Genomic DNA, 22,668 nt, shown 5'->3' with positions numbered 1-22,668 from the left:
TGTTGGAAGGTTTATCTGTTTGGCAATGCCTAAAAATCTTGGACCCTGCCTTACTAGAGATGCTTCATATCCATAAGTCTAACTCCTCACGCACTACCCACTCAAAAGGCCTGACTCTAATATACAACATCAACAAAACCTGCTGGAGAGACAGGTTTGTCTCCCAGAGTCTGCCCCATCTCTGGAATAGACTTCCCATACACGTCAAACAGAGCACCTTGCAGACCCTCTTCAAGTGCAACCTTGATGAGTGGGTGGGAAACCAAAAATTTGTCCCAGGGGTTCCACCTGTGTCCTTCATTCACAGGAGCAACAGGTGCTGACTGAGGTTTCTTTTTGGGGATAAACTCTTGGCTAGGCTTGGAAGGGCCCAAGGGCCATTAGCCTAGTAACCTCCTATGATCCTATGAAAAGGCACTAAAGGAGGCGGGTAATGTTTTGGCCAATATCCGAAAGTCTAGAGATGACAGGTGAAGATCATTCCTGACAAAGCAACATGGCTTATCAATCATGTCCTCCCAGGCTGACAAGTATTGGACCCCTTTGAAATGACATCAGTAAGCTAATTGTTAAAGTCGATCATTTTCTGCTGGTATTGTTCATCATCTGTGGAGATGGTAGAATGCTGCACAATGGTAGGCTCATACCAGCCCAGAACACATATTCTGAGAGCTCAATCATGTCTCTTTTCATATAGTCCAAAGAGGTACATCTCAGGTCATTCACGCCCACATGGATTATGACTGAGTTATACTGGTACTTAGTGAGATCTGACAGATCTTGGCCCCTGACAGGCAACTAACTGTAACCTTCCCCTTACCAAGCCTGGTAAGATGGACATCAGTATGTCTCACAATGGAGTCTCCTAGGACCAGAATATTGGATTGGAGAGTGTTTTACCTTATGGGCTTGGTAGTTGAGACATAATGAGATGTGACTTTATGTGTCATGATGGTTTGATTGTGTCTTTCGGCTTTTCCCAGTTAGGGGTCACCACAGCAGAACTCCGGTCCGCTAATGATTGGTAGTTGATTTTTACGTGCCGAGTTACCAGCCCTGACGCACAACCTTCAACGAAGGTACGTTCATTCACGCATGTCTCCACGCAGAAGACACTCTAGCTGAGAATCGAACCAGACAGCATTTTACTGTGAGACAACAACGCTACCGCAGCACCACCACCACGGATTTTTATGTGTCATGATGGTAATTGTCTTGTTTATGTGCATGCAGAGTTTCTGAGGTCTGTGCTTCACAGATCTTTGACATTTGGGAAGTTACATGTGAGCACCTTCATATGTGGGTCTATGTCTGTGCTCCTTTGTGGGTGCAGTCAGTGATATGTGTGAATCACTAGCAACCTGTTTGTTGCTTTTTTGTGTTTGTATGTGAGAGTCTAGCCTCCAGTGTCAATGTGTAAGTACATCTGTCACATACTGTATTTGTCTGTTTGACAATTAAGTGATTGTCAGTGTACATAATGCAATTGTTATGTTGCCTCAGGATGCCCATGTCCACCAAGCAGGATCCAGAGATGGTAGCAAAGTGCTCATCCATGGTTGCAGGTTCTAATGTGTACTTGAAAGGATAGAAGTGGAGAGTGTTTGTAACCGTATGAAGGAAGTGTGCTTACTTGGTGTAATCTGCAGTTAACCTAACCAGGGATGCTGGCCAGTGCCAAACCAGATGCTCTCTGGGCTGGAATAGTCCCGGGTGCTATAATAAGGTATGGTAGAAAAAGTAAATGCATACATACGTGTCCTAGAACCATGAACAAACCGAATTACAGACAGTATAGAGCAAGCAGTTTGTGCCTGAAACTCAGAACCAACCAAACTAGTAAATCAGCAACTTCAAGGAAATGAGACAAGAATATGGTCACCACCTTTTCAAATGCAGCAAATTGAGATATTGTTTGCAAAAATGTGAGATTTTGCAGGGAAAAAACATACCAATGGCCAGTGCAAAGCATACTTCTCAACCTGTTGAGGCCCAAAAATAGGGAACATTTTTAAACATTGCTATTACAAACTTAGAAAGTTGATAGAATAACGGGTTTTGCATTGGCATGAATTTTCTGAAGGGTATGAAGTCTGAAGCTCAAACATCTGTCATTATTTTCTAATTTAGTCATTAATGGTTTGCCCCTAATTTGTCAGAAAACCACAATTTTATGAAAAACGGACCAAATATATAAGGCACAATAAGGAGCGGCCTTAGGTCAACTGGTGCCCTAGGCAAAACAGCTCCACGGCGCCCCCACCACACTATCCGGTGCCCACATCCTGGTCTGCCTACATCAAATAAATATTGGAAAAGCGCCCCTGCTAGAGCGGCGCCCTAGGCGACTGCCTAGTTGGCCTATGCCTAAGGCCGGACAAATCTGAACATTCTGCAAAAATCTGTACAGCTGAGAGGTAAATGTACAGAATTTCACTTTTTTGTCCAGGTTGCTTATTCTATATAACATCTAGGTGTTTCAGATACAAAATAACTTTTATGCAGCTGTTAAAGAAAACTTGGTAGATATTTTTTATCCTAAAATCTCAGGACATTTGCAATTATTTTCTTCCCAGTAGGACACAACTGAGGGACTGTCCCTTGCAAAGAGGGACAGGTGGTAATCCTAGGAAAGTTTCTCAGCGAGGGACAACAGTGGTCATGCATTCAAAACTGCAGAATGAGACTAGGAGTGTTAAGAAAATAAAAATAAAAGGAATTCAGAAAGAGAAGCAGTGAGAGTGTACAGCTTTGCGAAATGAGGAATTATGCAACCCAGTGTGTGACAAGCACCTTCCTCGACACCCATTAGCATCGTAACTAACCTTGACAACCCCCAGCCGATCTGGGTCAGTCTCGAGCTCCTTGGTATCCCGCCCCTCAGCGCGCGCTAGAGAGCGTGCGCAGTCAGAGCTTTCTTGCAAAGTTTATTTTGATGCAAAGTAGCGTACTTAGCAGAGGTGGCTCAGTGTGTTGCTGTGATGTCGCAGAGGCTCCTTATACTTCCGAGGCAGGAATCACTTGCACAGCCCCAGGTGCTAAACCCTTTTGTCCACGAACTGAACTTCACCCAAGCGGACAAAATCAAAGTAAGACTAAACAGTGTTTAAATGTGGCATGGCATTCTAGGGGATAGTGACCTGGGGGACATCAGTAGTTTGAGAACAATGCTTCTGTTAGGAATTCTCGTAATCCGAGGTTAAGAGGTAAAGGTCCCGGATTGCTGTCATTTCTATGACCACGATAGTTACAGTCTGTTATGGGCTATTGCTTCTAAGACAATGAGTTTCTGCTTTCCACTTCCTAGCTGCATTTCGCAACAAAGTTACTTTGCAGACAGCAGCAGGGTGTTGTTATTACAAAGTGTCTGCTAATGCTGCATTTCCCAAACCTGGCGCCGTATTGCTTGATTAAAATTGTGCATGATGTCTTTAGTGGCCAGAAAACTTGAATTTGTACCGAATTGCTGAGATGTAAGCTGAAATAAGAGCGAAAGGAATTGAATGAATGGGACATAACTTAATGGCATTGGTATCGTTGGCTGGATAGATCTAGCAGTAATAATGCTTTGACTGTAATAGGGTTAATGGATGAGGTCAGCAATGCGTACCTTCAATATAGAAATAACTTCTGCTGTCTGTATTCTTTCAGGTGTGGTTTCTACACTCTGCTCATATTTCACAACAGCAACCTTACAGAGTACCAGGCTAACCTGTACTTTCAGGGAGGAGGTATTAAACACAACTGACGTTTCTGTTCTGGGTCTCCCACTCACCCTTAATGAGCTGAACAAGGTCTAAAACTTCGTTTCTATACACGAGACTGTCGTTTGTTTTGTCTGATGTTTAGTTGTATGTGTTCAGTGTTTTCAATGGATTTGCAAATGACAGGACCCAGTCTTTGTCTGCTTTTTTTGACAAAAACGTGATGCACACCAAAGAGAAGAGTGGTAGCATTATATAAATCTTTATTCTCCTTAGAAACAGCTTTTTTGTTCTAAGTTAGAATGGCTGCACAGTGGAGAAAATCTGATTTACAAACATCTTAATATTTAATACTCACAGTACTCAGGACAGGAGTGTATGAGATTTCCATTTTTTGTGCTCGCAATTTCATATAACCAGCCATCTTTAACATTATGCTTGTGTCGGTGTACAACTTTCAGCTGACACATTCCGAAGTAGTAACACGTTGGTATCTGCAAGTTAATTCTGCAAAGAAGCTCCTACATGATTCAGCCTGCCTTTTGTCTGAATTGCATTCTTAACCTCCCTGGGTACCACAGCAGATGACCTACACAAACATGTGCCATTAAATTATTGAATGAAAACATGAGATTTACCATAACACCTGGATGGATGTTGAGTTTGAACTCACAGTCCATAAAGCAGTCTGTCATGACTGTCATGAATTTGGTGGCCATCAAACCAAGATTAGTAACACGAAGCAGCTGTTATCCTCACTTTTGACAGATGTGTAATGTGAAGCTTCGGAAACCATCCAGGTGCAACTAACAATAGGCAAAACTGCTCTACAAATTGTAGCATGCTACAGGCCACCCTCTCAAACTCAGGAACCCCACACAGCCTTCCTGAAGACACTGGAGGGTATAAATGTATCTCCAAACACCATCATATTGGGTGACTTCAACTACCCGAATATAGACTGGGAACATTACTCAAGCCCTAACTTTCTAGCCCAACGGTTCCTGGAGTTCATAAATTCAAATGCCATGGAACAGCTAGTCACTGTTCCCACGAGAGGAGAAAATATACTAGATCTCATTGTCACAAACATGGGGACAAAATGCTCCACACCGAAGTATATCCCTCATTGGTGAGATCTGATCATAAACTAATCTCACTGGAAATCCACATCCCGCCCCCACCCCAAACAAAAGACCATAGTGAAGAACTTCTATAAAGCAAACTTCACACTACTCAAGACTGGTGTGGTATCCTTCAAGGCCCCTGAGTCAGAGGAAACCACAACCCAAGCTATGGAAGCCCTTACAAATGCCTTTCTATGAACACCTCCAGGGACTGCATTACTTGCGTAATCTGCAGTTAACCCCAATCCAGGGATGCTGGCCAGTGCCAAACCAGATGCTCTCTGGGCTGGAATAGTCCCGAGTGCTGGTAATAAGGTATGGTAGAAAAAGTAAATGCATACATACGTGTCCTAGAACCATGAACAAACCGTTACCAGACAGTATAGAGCAAGCAAGTTTGTGCCTGGAAACTCAGAACCAACCAAACTAGTAAATCAGCAAGCTCTCAAGGAAATGAGGACAAGAATATGGTCACCACCGAATGCAACAAATTTTTCCGAGGATATTGTTTGCAAAATGTGAGATTTTGCAGGGAAAAATTGTACCAATGTGGCCAGTGCAAAGTACGCTTCTCAACCTGATTTAGAGCTAGAAATCGGCGGACAAATATGCAAATAAAAGTGGAGACAGAGCCCAAAATAGGGAAACATTTATTTTTAAACATTGCTATTACAAACTTAGAAGAGTTGATAGAATAACGGGTTTGCATTGGCATGAATTTTCTGAAAGGAAGGGTATGAAGTCTGAAGCTCAAAACATCTGTCATGGTAATTTTCCTAATTTAGTTCATTAATGGTTTGCCGTCTCAATTTGTCAGAAAACCACAATTTAGCATGAAAAATGGACCAACATGACAGGCACACATGAGGAGCGGCCTTTAGGTCAACTGCGTGCCCTAGGCAAAACAGCTCACGGGCGCCCCCACCACACTATCCTCGTGCCCACATCCTGGTCTGCACTACATCAAATAAATATTGAAAAAGCGCCCTGCTAGAGCGGGCGCCTCAGGCTTACTGCCCTGTAGTTGGCTATGCCTATACCGGACAAATCTGAACATTCTGCAAAAATCTGTACAGCTGAGAGGTAAATGTACAGAATTTCACTTTTTTTGTCCAGGTTGCTTATTCTATATAACATCTAGGTGTTTCAGGATACAAAATAACTTTTATGCAGCTGTTAAAGAAAACTTGGTAGATATTTTTTATCTCTAAAAATCTCAGGAGGACATTTGCCAATTATTTTCTTCCCAGTAAGCAACACACTGAGGGAGAATCATCCCTTGCAAAGAGGGGACAGGTTATTCTAGGAAAGTTTCTCAAAGCAGGGACAACAGTGGTCATGCATTCAAAACTGCAGAATGAGACTAGGAGTGTTAAGAAAATAAAAAGAAAATGAATTCAGAAAGAGAAGCAGTGAGAGTGTACAGCTTTGCGAAATGAGGAATTATGCAACCTAGTGTGTGACAAGCACTATCGACACCCACGTAGCATCGTAATGCTAACCTTGACAACCCCCCAGCCGATCTGGGTCAGGTCTCGAGCTGCCTGCCAGCGGTATCCGCCCTCAGCGCGCGCTAGAGAGCGATGCGCAGTCAGAGCTTTCTTAAAGTTATATTTTGATGCAAAGTAGCGTACTTAGCAGAGGTGGCTCAGTGTGTTGCTGTGATGTCGGGAGAGGCTCCCGCCGCTACTTCCAGAGGCAGGGAATCACTTGCACAGCCCCAGGTGCCCGAAACCCTTTTGTCCACGAACTGAACTTCACCCAAGCGGACAAAATCAAAATCGCAAGACTAAACAGTGTTTAAATGTATATTGGCATTCTAGGGATAGTGACCTGGGGGACATCAGTAGTTTGAGAACAATGCTTCTGTTAGGAATTCTCGTAATCCGAGGTTGGTGAGGTAAAAGGTCCCAGATTGCTGTCATTTCTATGACCACGATAGTTACAGTCTGTTATGGGCTATTGCTTCTAAGACAATGAGTTTCTGCTTTCCACTTCCTAGCCGTCCATTCGCAACAAAGTTACTTTGCAGACAGTAGCAGGTGTTGTTGAGTTATTACAAAAAGTGTCTGCTAATGCCTGCACATTTCCCCAAACCTGGCGCCGTATTGCTTGATTAAAATTGTGCATGATGTCTTTGAAGGTGGCCAGAAAAACTTGAATTTGTAAAATTCACCGAATTGCTGAGATGTAAGCTTGAAATAAGAGGTGCGAAATTGAATGAATGGGACATAACTTAATGGCATTGGTATCGTTGGCTGGATAGATCTAGCAGTAATAATGCAGATATAAAGACTGCTGGTTTTTGGCTGTAATAGGGTTAATGGATGAGGTCAGCAATGCGTACCTTCAATATAGAAATAACTTCTGCTGTCCTGTGTATTCTTTCAGGTGTGGTTTTCCTAAGACTCTACCCATATTTCACAACAGCATCCTTACAGAGTACCAGGCTAACCTGTACTTTCAGGGAGGAGGTATTAAACACGACAACTGACGTTTCTGTTCTGGGTCTCCCACTCACCCTTAATGAGCTGAACAAGGTCTAAAACTTCGTTTCTATACACGAGACTGTCGTTTGTTTTGTCTGGTGTTTAGTTGTATGTGTTCAGTGTGTTTCAATGGATTTGCAAATGACAGGACCAGTCTTTGTCTGCTTTTTTGACAAAAAAACGTCGATGCACAATTAAAGAGAAGAGTGGTAGCATTATATAAATCGCATTTATTCTCCTTAGAAACAGCTTTTTTGTTCCTAAGTTAGAATGGCTGCACAGATGGAGAAAATCTGATTTACAAAACATCTTAATATTTAATACTCACAGTACTCAGGACAGGGTGTGTATGAGATTTCCATTTTTGTGCTCTGCAATTTCATATATAACCAGCCATCTTTAACATTATGCTTAAAGTCGGTGTCGGTGTGCAACTTTCAGGCCTTGAAGCACATCTCGAGAAGTAATGTGGCACACGTTGAGTATCTGCAAGTTAATTCTGCAAACAAGCTCTTAGGCATGATTCAGCGCCTGCCTTTTTGTCTGAATTGCATTCTAACCTCCCTGGGTACCACAGCAGATGACCCACACAAACATGTGCCATTAAATTATTGACAGATGAAAAACATGAGATTTACCATAACACCTGGATGGATGTTGAGTTTGAACTCACAGTCCATAAAGCAGTCTGTCATGAATTTGGTGGCCATCAAACCAAGATTAGTAACACAAAGCAGCTGTTATCCTCACTGTTGACAGATGTGTAATGTGATGATCTAGTGTGCGACAAAATGTGTTGTTACATATCGATTAGTAGACAAAGTACTTTGTATGGGTTTGCTTAAATACTGTAGTTTTGTAAGTGCAGCAATATCCTGAAACTATGTTTCACTGGAATATACTATGAGAGATGAAGAAGAGAGTACAGGCAGGATGGAGTGGGTGGAGGGCAGCCCGTACAGGAGTGATTTGTGACAGACGAAATTACCTGTAAGAAGTGAAAGGGAAGGTCTACAAGAGGGTAGTGAGACCAGCTATGTTATATGGGTTGCAGAGACAGTGGCATTGACAAAAACTGGCAGGAGTTTGAGCTGGATATGCAGCAGGAGTTAAAGATGTTAAGATTTGCACTGGGTGTGCCGAGGGTGGACAGGATTAGGAATAAGTATATTAGAGAGTCAGCCCAGGTCGGAAGGTTTGGAGACAAAGCCATAGAGGAGGCGCGATTACGTTGGGTTTGAACTTTGCATGTGCTGAGGAGGGATGCTCAGTATATTGGGGAAAAAAGATGCTAAGGATGAAGCTACCAGGTAACAGGAAAAGAGGAGAGAGGCCCTAAGATAAGGTTTATGGATGTGGTAAGAGAGAGGAATGCAGGTGGTTGGTGGCTGATAGAGCAAGATGCAGAGAGGACAGGGAGAGAAGAAATGGAAACAGTTGATCTGCTGTGGCGACCCCTGACTGGAACAGCCAAAAGAAGAAGATGATGATGATGATGATGATGATACTATGATGATGATGGTACTATTTTTAAAATCCTTTTGCCTGTAGAACTGGGGTTGAGCTGGCACAGCTATAAAAAAAACACCCTTTAAGAGAGTAGTGTAAGGCAAACAAATGCGTAAAGTCTAGTATTTGAATGAAAAATAAATTGCAGTATCTGTAGGATTACTGGTACTTTACTAACAAGACACAATGACTTCAGATAGCACTTTCGTCTCCCTTCACTCTGCGAGACTTCTTCAGACTAAAATTCATTACATACATTAAATACCCATTCTTGGGATACAGCACCCAACAACATCCAATCTAAGTTAAGAATACTACGTCACATGATAAAATAAGCTAAATTAAAGAAAAAGCCTAGTCACATGATAAAATTAGCTAAATTGAAGAGAAATAAAACTTCTACAAAAATTCTAAAGAAGTCAGTGTTTTAACCCTTTTCTTTTTAAGTACATAACAAATTTCTCTCTAAGCATGACAATCCATGCACATTAATAGATAAGCTATATTCTTACTCTTACATGAAAAACTTCCTGGTATTCTAACTACACAATTACCCACTTCAATTTCACTAGAGTCAGTAAACAAATAGTTGCACATTACAGTTGAAACCCTATTCATTCCTTTTTTACCTTTGACTTGTATTTTTCTATTTAGTTTATTCTGAAAAAAATCTTTATAATTTTTAGCTGTCTTTTGTACAAACCTGGGCCCTGTACCTATCTTTTTAATTCATTATTCGCTTTGGAAATACCCCAATTTCTACTAATAATACTTTGTATAGCTTTAGAATCAACACTGTTCTGCACTGCTAGTGCTGTCTTATGCGTATATTCTCTTCTTTTTATACTATGTCCATGAATAAAATACCCTAGGGAAGCCAAGAATAAATGGATGACCAGGTAGGTTGCCTTAATAAAGGTATGGTGGGATGTCTGTGAAGAAGCTGGGCTACCGTTAAAGCCTTGAGAAAGGCTGTGCGTACCCGAGCACTTGTGGTTGAAGGCTGTAGCTTAAAATATAGTTGTTAACACTATTTAAGGTACAAGAATAAATGTGGTTTTAACATACAATATTTTTATACTATATGTATATCTTACATACATTTTATATATATTTTTATATATATTTTTTATATTTTTATATATTTATTGGTATTTATACACCAAACTAATGTATTAATAAGAAATGAGTATTTCCTGTCACAATTTCTTTGATGATTTTACTTTATATTTTACAACATTTATATAAGTTGGAAACAAAATTATAAAATGTTAAGATCATTACTCATTTCTATAGACCTTCTACAACTTTGCTATTAACATTCAAGTGTAAATTACCAAAGGTTTGGTTCAGCATTACCCTCTTAATGTTAATTAGTGTCAATTAATGGCCAGCCTATTAGAAGTCAAGATTAATTAAGTGTGTTTTACTTAGATGTATTTAAACTGAAGATTTGTATGTGTAACAGATTCTGATGAAGTCTCCATATGGGAGATGAAAGCGCTTTAATCTGTTTTTTTGTCAAAATAAATTGGTGTCTTGAAACGTTTTACCTAGTGCTCTGTTGGACTTGGACCTTGAATTTATTGAAACTGAGTTTCCACGTTTTATTAAGAGGAAAACCTTTATTGTTACTGGAGAACAGCGCCTATAACTGCATTTTTTCTTTTTAAAAAATCAGCATAGTCGAAGTTCAGATTCTAGAAGGTTGTACTTTATTGAAGTAAAAAGTACCAGAAGTACAATCACCATCGAAGCGTAGTTCCTTAATGGAAAGAGTGATCCTGAGGATTTCCTTTTATAAGAGTACCTGGGGGTGTGTCAGTGGGAGCCAATCAAGTGTGGGTGAAAAAACCTTTATTGTGATTGGGCACGACAACTTGACATCACACCTTACAATCTGATAGGTTAGATACCCTGAGCCAGCTCATACGTGGTTAGTAGAATCACTCTAAATCTACAATAGTGAAGTTTGGAGATTAGCTAAAATTAGCTAAAAAAATGTAGTTAACTAAAAATAGTTTTGCTGGAAAAAAATCAACGCTTGCTGGTAAAATACATTGTTAGGCTACACTTTTAAAAATCTTCGTCAGGATGGTGGACAACCTAAAAGAGCATAATAAGCAAAGCCGAGCATACTGGAGAAATAGCAACAACATGTATGTAAAATAACATATGTAAAATAAGAAACAGGCTAGAAAACCAAGAAAATAAGACCAAAAAATAAGAACCAGGCTAGATATCCAAAAATAAGATACAGAAACTAAAAAGAGAAACAAAATTAGTGAAAAATTCTTAAATAATGGATATCAATAGAAACTAGTGTATTAAGATATGGAACTGAATGAGGGCTGTTAATTAAAAAAAAAAACAATCTTAAAAAGGCACTGATATGTAACCTGAAAAGCTAGAAAGACATGAAAAAAGTAATACTGAACCATTGTAGAAAACAAAAAAGACAAAAATATATATATAGATGAACCATTGACCAAAAACAAATCAGTCCGAATTTGCCAGGGGAAGTATCAGACCATGGGCTGGAGGTAGACTGGTGAGATCAAAACTGGCTGTCGCACGAAAGGTAACATTTTGTCGGTAAATCTGATAGAAGTCCAGGCGCAGAGGTTGTGGTATATGGTGTTGTGGTATACGGTGCTGTATCTTTCTGAGATACAAGACTGGGGTCAAAGATTCTGCATAGTTAAGGCCTGGTCTTTTTATACTATCACACTTAGATACTTTTCTTTCATCTATGTCTTTCTCTAACAACTTATTCATATCCTTGTTAGGATACCCTCTACATTCCATTTTTTTTTACAGAAATTTTCAGCTTCTTGTACGAAAACATTATCATCTTTAGTGAGATTGCTTATCCTTTTTAACTGTCCCTTAACAATGTTAAATTTTGTTTTCTTGGGATGGAGACTAGAATAATGTAAGTACATATTGTTCTGAAAATCTTTCTTATAAACCTTAGATATCAACCTATTGTCTTACTTGTAAATAGTAAGATCTAAATAGTTAATTCTGTGCATGTCATAATTATGACTAAATTTAAGATATAAACATACATTATTAATATATTTCAGGAAATCATTCAAGATATTCTTTTTTTTTCTTTCCACTCCTCTGTTAGCAGCTTTGTATCGTTTGTATTTTTTCTTATCAGTAATTCCAATATTTTTGTTAATATTGATTATTTTTCTTTCCAGCTTCTCCTTTTAATCTACTTTTCCTGGATCCCCGCCAAGCCAAGTTCGATTTGGTGGCCTGTAGTGCTCTTAAACAGAACCGGGCAACCTCGGGATGAGTGTTATTTTCAAAGTATACAGAACTTATGTTTTATCCTCTAGACAAAATTAATTGCTACCCTTGTTTAATTTCTATTTTTAAGTAAAGCACTCCATCATGGACGTTAGCTTGCCCCCTCCCCATACTATACTTCCTAACAGCAGTCTCCTTTTGCAAGAAGCTGTTTCAAGCGCTATTTGAAAGCACCTGCTGTTTTCTAGTATTACTACTAAACCCTTTCTCCCTATAGAATTGTGGTCTTTCCTAAATCCCACATACTCCTGGTTACAAGTGTGTTTTTTATTTTAAAAAGAAAATTATGCAAAACAAGTAAGTCAAAGTACTTACTGCCTTCTTTTCCTGATGTTTCAGGACTTTAGCTGCACCCCCCATTTTGCTTATTTAACACAGCATATAAAGGAGCCGACTACAGTTAGAACCATTTGCTTAATAACTCTGCTGGTTTTCTCAACTTCTACTAAACCTCTTCTCTTATAAATTCTTGTCTTCCTAATTTCCACAGAACTCCTTGGTAAAATTATTGGTTTATTTTATTTCAGTGAACAGGTATGCCAAAACAAATAAGTCAAGAGTACCTACATGCCTTTTCTTATTGTGGCTTTCTGTACAGACTTGCATATCCACATGAAATCCTGGGCCAGCCGCCACTTTTCATCCTTACTATTAATTCCTCCACCACTTTTCTGGTCTGTTCAACCTTCCCCTCCCCCACAAGATCTTATTACAGCCTCAACCTAGATTTCTTCCAGCTACAGGAGCCAGTGTCCTGGTACTACTTTAACATTAAGGTTTAGTACCCATTCGGTGTCTTAGTCCCTCCTTATTTGAAATCTTACCCCTTTTCCTCATGCTGTTTAACTAACTTCTTATATCTTACAATTATTGTAGTAAGTCTCTGCTTTTCCCCATGCTTGCTAAGCAGCTCTACCAAGCATTTTCTTTCTTTTGTCCTTAATTCCCTTACCCATCAAGTTATATTTTATATATTTTTGCCACTCAGGTGGCACTGCCTCAACCACTTGATCACTGCACCTATTTGGCATATAATTTTCTGTTCTCTCCCAAGCAATCCCCCCACTTCTCATATAGTGCATATTTTCCCCACTGGCCTGCTTTTGACTTGTGCATTGTTTTTATTACTCACCCCCACACACACACACACACACACACTCCTCTTAGCCTAGACTCACCTCTGCTGTTTCCTGTACTTCCCCTAAGCTCCCACATTTTTCAGCTACAGCTGGCTGATTGGTTTCCACCAGCCACCTTCTCTCTCTCCGCTCTACCGAAATCCTCCCTCCTGGATTCCCAATCCCCTCAGACATGATCAGCTAAATGGAAAAGGGGGTGCAGGGTAGCCTTAATCTACTCTAACCTGCTATCCATCACTCCCTACCCCAATCCCTTTCCCCCATTCAACAACAATGCAGAACTAGTAATAGGCCTTCTAAAAATAAATACAACCACAAAAAGCATTTGTATTATTATCCTCTACATCCCCTGGTAATAGCCACCACTACTCTTGAAGAAATTCTTCTGTGGACCTCTACCAATATTAAGCTAGAGACCTTCATACTTGGAGACGTGAAATATTGGATTAGAATCAAATCAACAACTCTAATCCCACCATGTATCCATCCAATCCTATTTAATTATACCCAACTAACTAACTCCATGTTACCAGACCCAACAAAACAAACCCCCTCGGTTATCACACTAGACTGGATCCGAAAGTATCCCATCCTAATAAAGTCTTAAGCTCTGCATTATACCTTGCTCCTATAGATGACCACTTACCAGCTTTCATACACTGAGCTACCCACTCCCTCTCCCTCACCTACACCAGTATATTCACACACATAACCTCACAAACTTTAACCCCACTACTTTCTCTGACTCCTAAAACAAAACAAGCTGGAACCTCCTAAAATCTCTTCCTCTAGACAATGCCGTGAGAATTTTTCAGCTCAACCTTATTAAACTTTCTCAACTCCCTAGCTCCACCAAGAACAAAAAAGAGTAAAACCAAGACCACCCCATGGCTAACGAAAGATACCAAAAACTTATGCTACAAAGAGATAAATCCTGGAAATTATACCATCAAAACAAGCAGCCAGAAAATTTTCTTTAAATATAAACAACTCCGCAACCTCATCACTAAAAAACAAATCCCGGGAGACAAGCAAGTCCTACTGTATCAAAGCTCCAGTTCCTAACCAATCAAAACCCAAACATTTCTGGAGATTCCATTAATTCTTTTCTCAACCCAGGTACAAAAACAACCCCTCGCCCCATGGCCACAGCAAATCTGGATCCTGAAATGGCCTCTCTATTCAACTCTTCTTTCCTTCACCAACTCCATAGCAGAACTATTCAGACCTTCCCCAACAGCCTTCCTAGCCTACCCAGTCTTCCTCATCCCCTACACCACCCACTGCCCCCGTCCTCCTCCAATATTTGAACTTAAATGCATCTCAACCTCCCACATAAAAATTACTCTCTAAATTAAAACCATGCTCCAATATCCTTGACAATATCCCATCTTCCTTCCTAAAAATAGCCGCAGATGGTATCGCTCTCCCCATCAGTATCCTGATCAGAAGATCCATGTAGGAATTTTATGTGCCCAAATTATGACCTGCTGCCTTTATTCTACCTCTCCATAAAGGAGGCAAAAACAATAGCATCTCTAACTACCGCCCATAGCTATCATCTCCCCAATCTCAAAACTTCTTGAAAAATGCATCCACCTTCAGCTTATGCCATTCCTAGCCAATCACCAACTAATCACTCCAACCCAACACGGCTTCCAACCTGGCCATAGTACTATCACTGCCTTTCTCTCCCTCTTAGACACAATAAATCTTGCCCGTGACTCTGGAAAAATAGTATTAACAGTTCTACTAGATCTGTCCAAGGCATTCGATACCATCTCCCACACCCATCTCTTGAACCATCTTTCTAACCTTAATCTCTCCCAGAATACCTTATCCTGGTTCTCAAGCTATCTTTCTGACAGGCTTCAAGCTGTGAAATGGGAGAAAGGCACCTCAACCTACCTTCCTACCCCTACTGGGGTACCCCAGGGATCCATACTCGGTCCAATGCTATTCAACATCTTTATTAATGATTTCCACAAAGCCATACCCAACACCAAAATTGTACAATATGCAGATGATTCAAGTTTAGTCTGTGTGCTTCTAACCTCTCAGAGCTTCAAACAATGACCCAAACTGCTTTCTCCATCACTGAAAATTGGATGCTCCAAAACCACCTCTCGCTAAATGCCAACAAATCCAAAATACTATTATTCTTTCCCTCAAAAGCTTCCCCTCTTGATAAAAACTCATTCCAAATTACTAGCCAAAACAACTCTACTATAGAGGTTGTTCCCTTCGCTAAACTACTTGGGGTTACTATTGATGAACACCTAAAATTCAACACTCACATCCAGCAAAACATTAAGAAAACCCATGTAAAACTTGGTATGCTATACAGAAACATCCACTTTCTCTCTCCTTCCACAAGACACAGACTCTCACTACTACCTGTCTACTCCCCTTACTAATGTATGGCACTCCTCTACTAACAAACCTATCTGCCTCTCTCTCCTCCAAATTGGAAGTCAGTTATAATAAGATTTCTAAATTTGCAACCAAAGCCAAATTCTCGTTCTCAGTTCTTATTGTCCCTTCACCAACTCCTAGCAGAACTGACTAAGACCTTCCCTAACAACCCTTCTAAACCATACCACTTTTCATTACAACAGGCACCCTTAAATGCTTAGCATTCAACCTAATAAATTAACTATTAAATGAGAATATCGCAAGACCCATTCTAGAAAATTATTACAAGAGGTATTCCCATAGATCCTATCAAAGACATGTGGAATTTTATGCCAAATGATGATACACAAGAACATTACAAGATGGTAATTAGTCATTGAACTACTAAGAGTTTTAGATCAACTCAGAAAGACAATAGAATTTCTTACACTATGCAGTTTACGAATGATAATTTTGATCTGAAGAACATCATAATACAGAATTGGAAGATTTTAATTTTATTTATTTTATTTTACATTTGTTGACCGGGCTAGTCCAACTGGATTTATGTCCATTTTCAGTGGAGGCCTGGGGAGAAAAGCTCCAGAGGTACAAAAAAATCTTACAAATACAAATAATACATAGTAAATGTGTGTTATGCAATGGGAAGAATGATATGTAATCACATATATTATAGATCTTAAAGAACGAAATAAGCTAACTTAGACAAAAGGCCTGTGGAGAAAAGCTCCAGGGCTAAAACAATTTTACAATTACAAATATTGCTTAGAACTAATGTGTTATATATAATATATATATTATGGATGAAGTCATTAAAAAGATTGTGGGCGAGAGACCAAAATTTACATATAAGAATTCCCCAAATCTTAAGCAATTATTATGCTTTAAAGAAAACAAAATCATACCTCTTGAACAAGATTATAATAAGAATGTAGGCAGCTTCCCCTGTAGAAAATGTAAAATCTGTCATCATATCAGTGATGTACAGATATATAGACATCCCAAGATGAACATTACGATTAAACCAAGATTTTATGCAACTTGTGACTCTATGAATTTGGTATATCTTGCAACGTGCACAAAATGTGATGCTTTCTATGTTGGGTTGACAAAAAGGAAGTTTAAACAGAGGATTTATAACCACATTTACGACATAAACAAGTATAATGATCAGAATGCTCTGGTAAAGCATATCAACGAGTTTAGAGAACATGGCTTTAAATTTAGAGTATTACAGTTAGTAAGTTTGAATAAAAGATGGGGTAACAATGTGAACGTTTTAGCTAATATTGAATTAACATGGATCCTGAGGTTAGGAGCACATTTACACCCAGGTCTAAATCAGAGCATTTGTATTAAACCTGTATTAGATAATAGGATGTATAGATAGAGAACTAACATCACTCTAGTATCAAATATGTTGTTTTAAATATCTGTATTTTGTCCACATGTTCATCTCTTCGCATCTATTTATATACACATTGATTTACCTACTTATTTATCTACATATTTATATTTTTTACTATTATACTTGATGAGATAAATATTTATATTCATATTTATATTCATGTTATGTATAGTAAAAAATAAAAAAATTATTAGGATAAAGAATCCATCAGAATAAGTATTTTACAATATTTTATAATATTTTAGAATATTTTAATGAATAGTTTATAAATATTTATAGGTTTTAAGAACACTTATATATAAATATTTATATTTTATATATGTATATATATATATATATATATATATATATATATATATATATATATATATATTATATCTTTACATGTGATTTAATGAATAAGTAGTTGAGTGTAACTTATACAGTATATATATATCTTCTTATGCAACATAAATATAACCTGAATATACAACATTACTACTATTGCATGCATTTAACAAGCGTATTTTAGTGGTTCCAAAATGTGTTTTAAAATGTGTTTTAAAGACTGGTTTCTCAACTAACTAATTGATTTAGTGTTGAGTGCATTTTTATGAATAATTAGATAATTAACAATTTACTTTAATTCTAACTAATGAATTGAGTAATAATTAACAAATTAGTTATAATTGTTTGGATATATATACCCTTGGTAAACTGCAGTTGTATGTGAAGATCTGAAGAAGCGCACTTTGGTGCGTGAAAGCGCTTGTCTGTCTTTTCAAATAAAGAAATTCGTATATGGAATATTGAATACTGTTTCATTTCTCCGGGTGTTGCATCCTGCAGTGTTGTTTTACTACATCGTTTTTTCGTTTGACTGGAGGATTTTATTGGGACTGTCCGGTATTTTCTTTTGTTTGTCTTTTGTTTAAATTCTTGTCTTCCTAATTTCCACAGAGCTCCTTGGTAAAATTGGTTTAATTTATTTCAGTAAGAAAGGTATGCAAAACAAGCAAGTCAGAGTACCTACTCCTTTTCTTATTGTTTCTGTAGACTTGCATATCTGTGAAATCTGGGCCAGCCCTTTTCATCATACTATTGATTATCCACCACTTTTTCCTGGTCTATTCTGTTCTTCCCCTCCCCCACAAGATCTATTACAGCCTAACCTAGATTTCTTAAGCTACAGGAGCCAGTGTCTTGGTACTACTTTAACATTAAGTTTAGTACCCATTCGTGTCTTAGTCCCTCCCTTATTCGAAATCTTACCCCTTTTCCTTGCTGTTTAACTAACTTTATATCTTACAATTATTATAGTGTCTCTGCTTTTCCCCATGCTTGCTAAGCAGCCTACAGCATTTTTTCTTTGTCCCTTAATTCCCTTACCCACCAAGTTATATTTTATATATTTTGCCACTAGGTGGCACTGCTCAACCACTTGATCACCTATATAATTTTTCTGTTCTCTCCCAAGCAATCCCCCACTCTCATAGCATATTTTCCCCACTGGCCTGCTTTGACTTGTGCATTGTTTTATTACTCACCCCCCTCCCCCCACACTCCTTAGCCTAGACTCACCTCTGCTGTTCCTGTACTTCCCCTAAGCTCCCACATTTCAGCTACAGCTGGCTGATTGGTTTCCGCCAGCCACCTTCTCTCCGGCTCTGAAATCCTCCCTCCTGGATTCTAATCCCTCAGACATGATCGCTTAAATGGAAAAGGGGGTGGGGTAGCCTTAATCTACTCTAACCTGCTATCCATCACTACCTACCCCAATCCTATCCCCCATTCAACAATGCAGAACTAGTAATAGGCCTTCTAAAAATAAATAACCACAAAAGCATTTGTATTATTATCCTCTACATCCCCCCTGGTAATAACACCACCACTCTTGAAGAAAGTCTTCTGTGGACCTCTACCAATATTAAGCTAGAGACCTTCATACTTGGAGACGTAAATATTGATTGGAATCAAATCAACAACTGTAATCCCACCATATCCATCAATCTATTTAATTATACCCAACTAACTAACTCCATTACCAGACCCAACAAAACAATCCCCTCGGTTATCACACTAGACTGGATCCGAGTATCCCATCCTAATAAAGTCTTAAGCTCTGGCATTGTACCTGACCCTATAGGAGACCACTTACCAGCTTTCATACACTGAGCTACCCACTCCTCTCCTCACCTACACCAGTATATTCACACACATAACCTCACAAACTTTAACCCCACTACTTTCTCTGACTCCCTAAAACAAACAAGCTGGAACCTCCTAAAATCTCTTCCTCTAGACAATGCCGTAGAATTTTTCAGCTCAACCTTATTAAACTTTCTCAACTCCCTAGCTCCACCAAGAACAAAAAGAGTAAAAACCAAGACCACCCCATGGCTAACGAAAGATACCAAAAAACTTATGCTACAAAGAGATAAATCCTGGAAATTATACCATCAAAACAAGCAGCCAGAAAATTTTCTTAAATATAAACAACTCCGCAACCTCACTAAAAAACAAATCGGAGACAACAAGTCCTACTGTATCAAACTCCAGTCTAACCAATCAAAAAAAACCCAAACATTTCTGGAATTCCATTAATTCTTTTCTCAACCCAGGTACAAAAACAACCCCTGCCCTGACACCAGCAAATCTGATCCTGAAATAGCCTCTCTATTCAACTCCTTCTTCACCAACTCCATAGCAGAACTGACTAAGACCTTCCCTAACAACCCTTCCTCTCAACCTACCCAGTCTTCCTCATCCCCTACACCACCCACTGCCCCCAGTCCTCCTCCAATATTTGAACTTAAATGCATCTCAACCTCCCACATAAAAAATTACTCTCTAAATTAAAACCATGCTCCAATATCCCTGACAATATCCCATCTTCCTTCCTAAAAATAGCCGCAGATGGTATCGCTCTCCCCATCAGCATCCTGATCAGAAGATCCATGTAGGAATTTTATGTGCCCAAATTATGACCTGCTGCCTTTATTCTACCTCTCCATAAAGGAGGCAAAAACAATAGCATCTCTAACTACCGCCCATAGCTATCATCTCCCCAATCTCAAAACTTCTTGAAAAATGCATCCACCTTCAGCTTATGCCATTCCTAGCCAATCACCAACTAATCACTCCAACCCAACACGGCTTCCAACCTGGCCATAGTACTATCACTGCCTTTCTCTTCCTCTTAGACACAATAAATCTTGCCCGTGACTCTGGAAAAATAGTATTAACAGTTCTACTAGATCTGCCCAAGGCATTCGATACCATCTCCCACACCCATCTCTTGAACCATCTTTCTAACCTTAATCTCTCCCAGAATACCTTATCCTGGTTCTCAAGCTACCTTTCTGACAGGCTTCAAGCTGTGAAATGGGAGAAAGGCACCTCAACCTACCTTCCTACCCCTACTGGGGTACCCCAGGGATCCATACGCGGTCCAATGCTATTCAACATCTTTATTAATGATTTCCACAAAGCCATACCCAACACCAAAATTGTACAATATGCAGATGATTCAAGTTTAGTCTGTGTGCTTCTAACCTCTCAGAGCTTCAAACAATGACCCAAACTGCTTTCTCCATCACTGAAAATTGGATGCTCCAAAACCACCTCTCGCTAAATGCCAACAAATCCAAAACACTATTATTCTTTCCCTCAAAAGCTTCCCCTCTTGATAAAAACTCATTCCAAGTTATTAGCCAAAACAACTCTACTATAGAGGTTGTTCCCTTCGCTAAACTACTTGGGGTTACTATTGATGAACATCTAAAATTCAACAGTCACATCCAGCAAAACATTAAGAAAACCCATGTAAAACTTGGTATGCTATACAGAAACATCCACTTTCTCTCTCCTTCCACAAGACACAGACTCTCACTACTACCTGTCTACTCCCCTTACTAATGTATGGCGCTTCTCTACTAACAAACCTATCTGCCTCTCTCTCCTCCAAATTGGAAGTCAGTTATAATAAGATTTCTAAATTTGCAACCAAAGCCAAATTCTCGTTCCATCATTGTACTGCCCTTCATTTGTTAAATTAGCTTGAACTCTCCAACCATCTAGACTATCTCCAAATTACTACAGCCCACAGACTAATTTTTCAACCTACTAAGTGCCCAGCACTAACCAACATCCTTCACCCTTACACCCCTCAGAGAACTCTAAGATCTACTCACCAAAGCCTAATGACTGTCCGCAAACCCAATCGTCCTGCTGGGCAACTCCTGTTATCCTTTTCCTTAGATAAAACATGGAATTCTCTTCTTTCCTCTCTAAGGATTTGGGAAAACTATGAAAACTTTAAAACTCAGCTACACTCCTACCTTTCCTCTAACAGGAAATGCAAGTGCACTCTCCCCATCTAGCCTAATAATCAATTAAACTCCTGACTAACTCTGAGTACAAGCTAACCTAACATAAATGTACATATTGTAATTAACATAATTCTAAGTATTATAAATAACCCATCACACCTTTTCTCTCTTTTCCTTCTAAGTGTTTATTCTCCCTCTTAATTAGGTTACCACTCCCATCCTACATATTTAGATACTATGTAACCACATAATTTATTCCTGTTCTCTAGCATGAAATGAAACTGTAATTGTATCTTCTTTACTATGATTGCATATGCAACTAAACTATGTAATGTGGAACTTTTCTCCACAGGCCTTCACTGAAAATGGGCTCCCTGAGACCAGTGGACCTCCCCAGTCATCAAACTGGAAATAAATAAATAAATAAGATATCAATAGGCCATCTCCAAATTAAAAAGACATTATCAATAAACTGAACCATCTTTAATCTATATTCATTATATTCACTATTGATGATGTTAGCTGTCTCCCAACCTTGCATAAATACATCGGCATAACTGGGAGCTAAAGCTGCTCCCATAGCCATTGCGTTGATTTGAACATACAGTTGTTCATATAACTCCAGAGAGTTGTAACTTAATACCAGATCAATCATTTCCATAAGCAATCCTACCGTATCAGAAGAGAACATTCTAGATCTTAAAAGTTCGATTCTGACTGTTTGCATACCATCTGTATTAGGAATCATAGTACAGAGATACCATCTGTATTAGGAATCATAGTATAGAGGGAATTAATACCCAGTGTAACTAACTCATCAGTTTCATTCACAACTGCAGTCTCAATTCGACTCAAAGTCAACGCTGTCTCTTATATATGTAATGTTTTTAGGTACCACTTTTTGTAATATTTTGTCCACAAAAACAGATAACCCTTCAGTCTTACTGTTAGCACTTGCAACAATAGGCCTTAGCGGGGGGGTCTTCTATGTTTTTGTGGATCTTTGGTATGCCAAAGATCCTACTTACTTTTGGGTTAGTATTAGGTAGATTCTTTCTTGTTTTTTTCATCTATTCTGCCAGTGCAGAACTATTCTTCTATACAAGAATCTATAAGGGCATATCCCTTTTTTACATCTGAAAATGTCACTTTTTTATAGAATTTTTTGTCTGTTAACAACTCTGTCTCTTTATACTCATATTCTCCCCTATCTAGTACTACCAAAGATCCCCCTTTATCAGCC

General features: G+C 38.9%; 1 protein-coding gene across 2 annotated transcripts in view; it reads left to right on the top strand.

Annotated features, from left to right (window-relative positions):
- Window positions 1–2,890: 2,890 nt before the first annotated feature.
- The window catches only part of LPCAT2 (lysophosphatidylcholine acyltransferase 2), a 777,819-nt gene continuing 758,041 nt past the window's right edge, over window positions 2,891–22,668 (top strand). Inside the window, exon 1 of one of the 2 annotated variants that reach the window (XM_044082005.1) lies at window positions 2,891–3,089. In XM_044082005.1, coding sequence (XP_043937940.1) covers window positions 2,982–3,089 — 108 coding nt within the window. In that variant the 5' untranslated portion in view covers window positions 2,891–2,981. Of the gene's footprint in view, window positions 3,090–6,568; window positions 6,612–22,668 lie in introns of those variants that run through there. The other variant, XM_044082006.1, reaches the window with a different exon arrangement.

The sequence above is a fragment of the Protopterus annectens genome, chromosome 8.part1 (genome assembly GCF_019279795.1).
Source record: "Protopterus annectens isolate FY-2018-M chromosome 8.part1, PAN1.0, whole genome shotgun sequence".
Classification (NCBI taxonomy): Eukaryota; Metazoa; Chordata; order Ceratodontiformes; family Protopteridae; genus Protopterus; species Protopterus annectens.
Note: the sequence above shows the minus strand (reverse complement) of the source record. Positions and strands in the feature narration are given on the sequence as shown.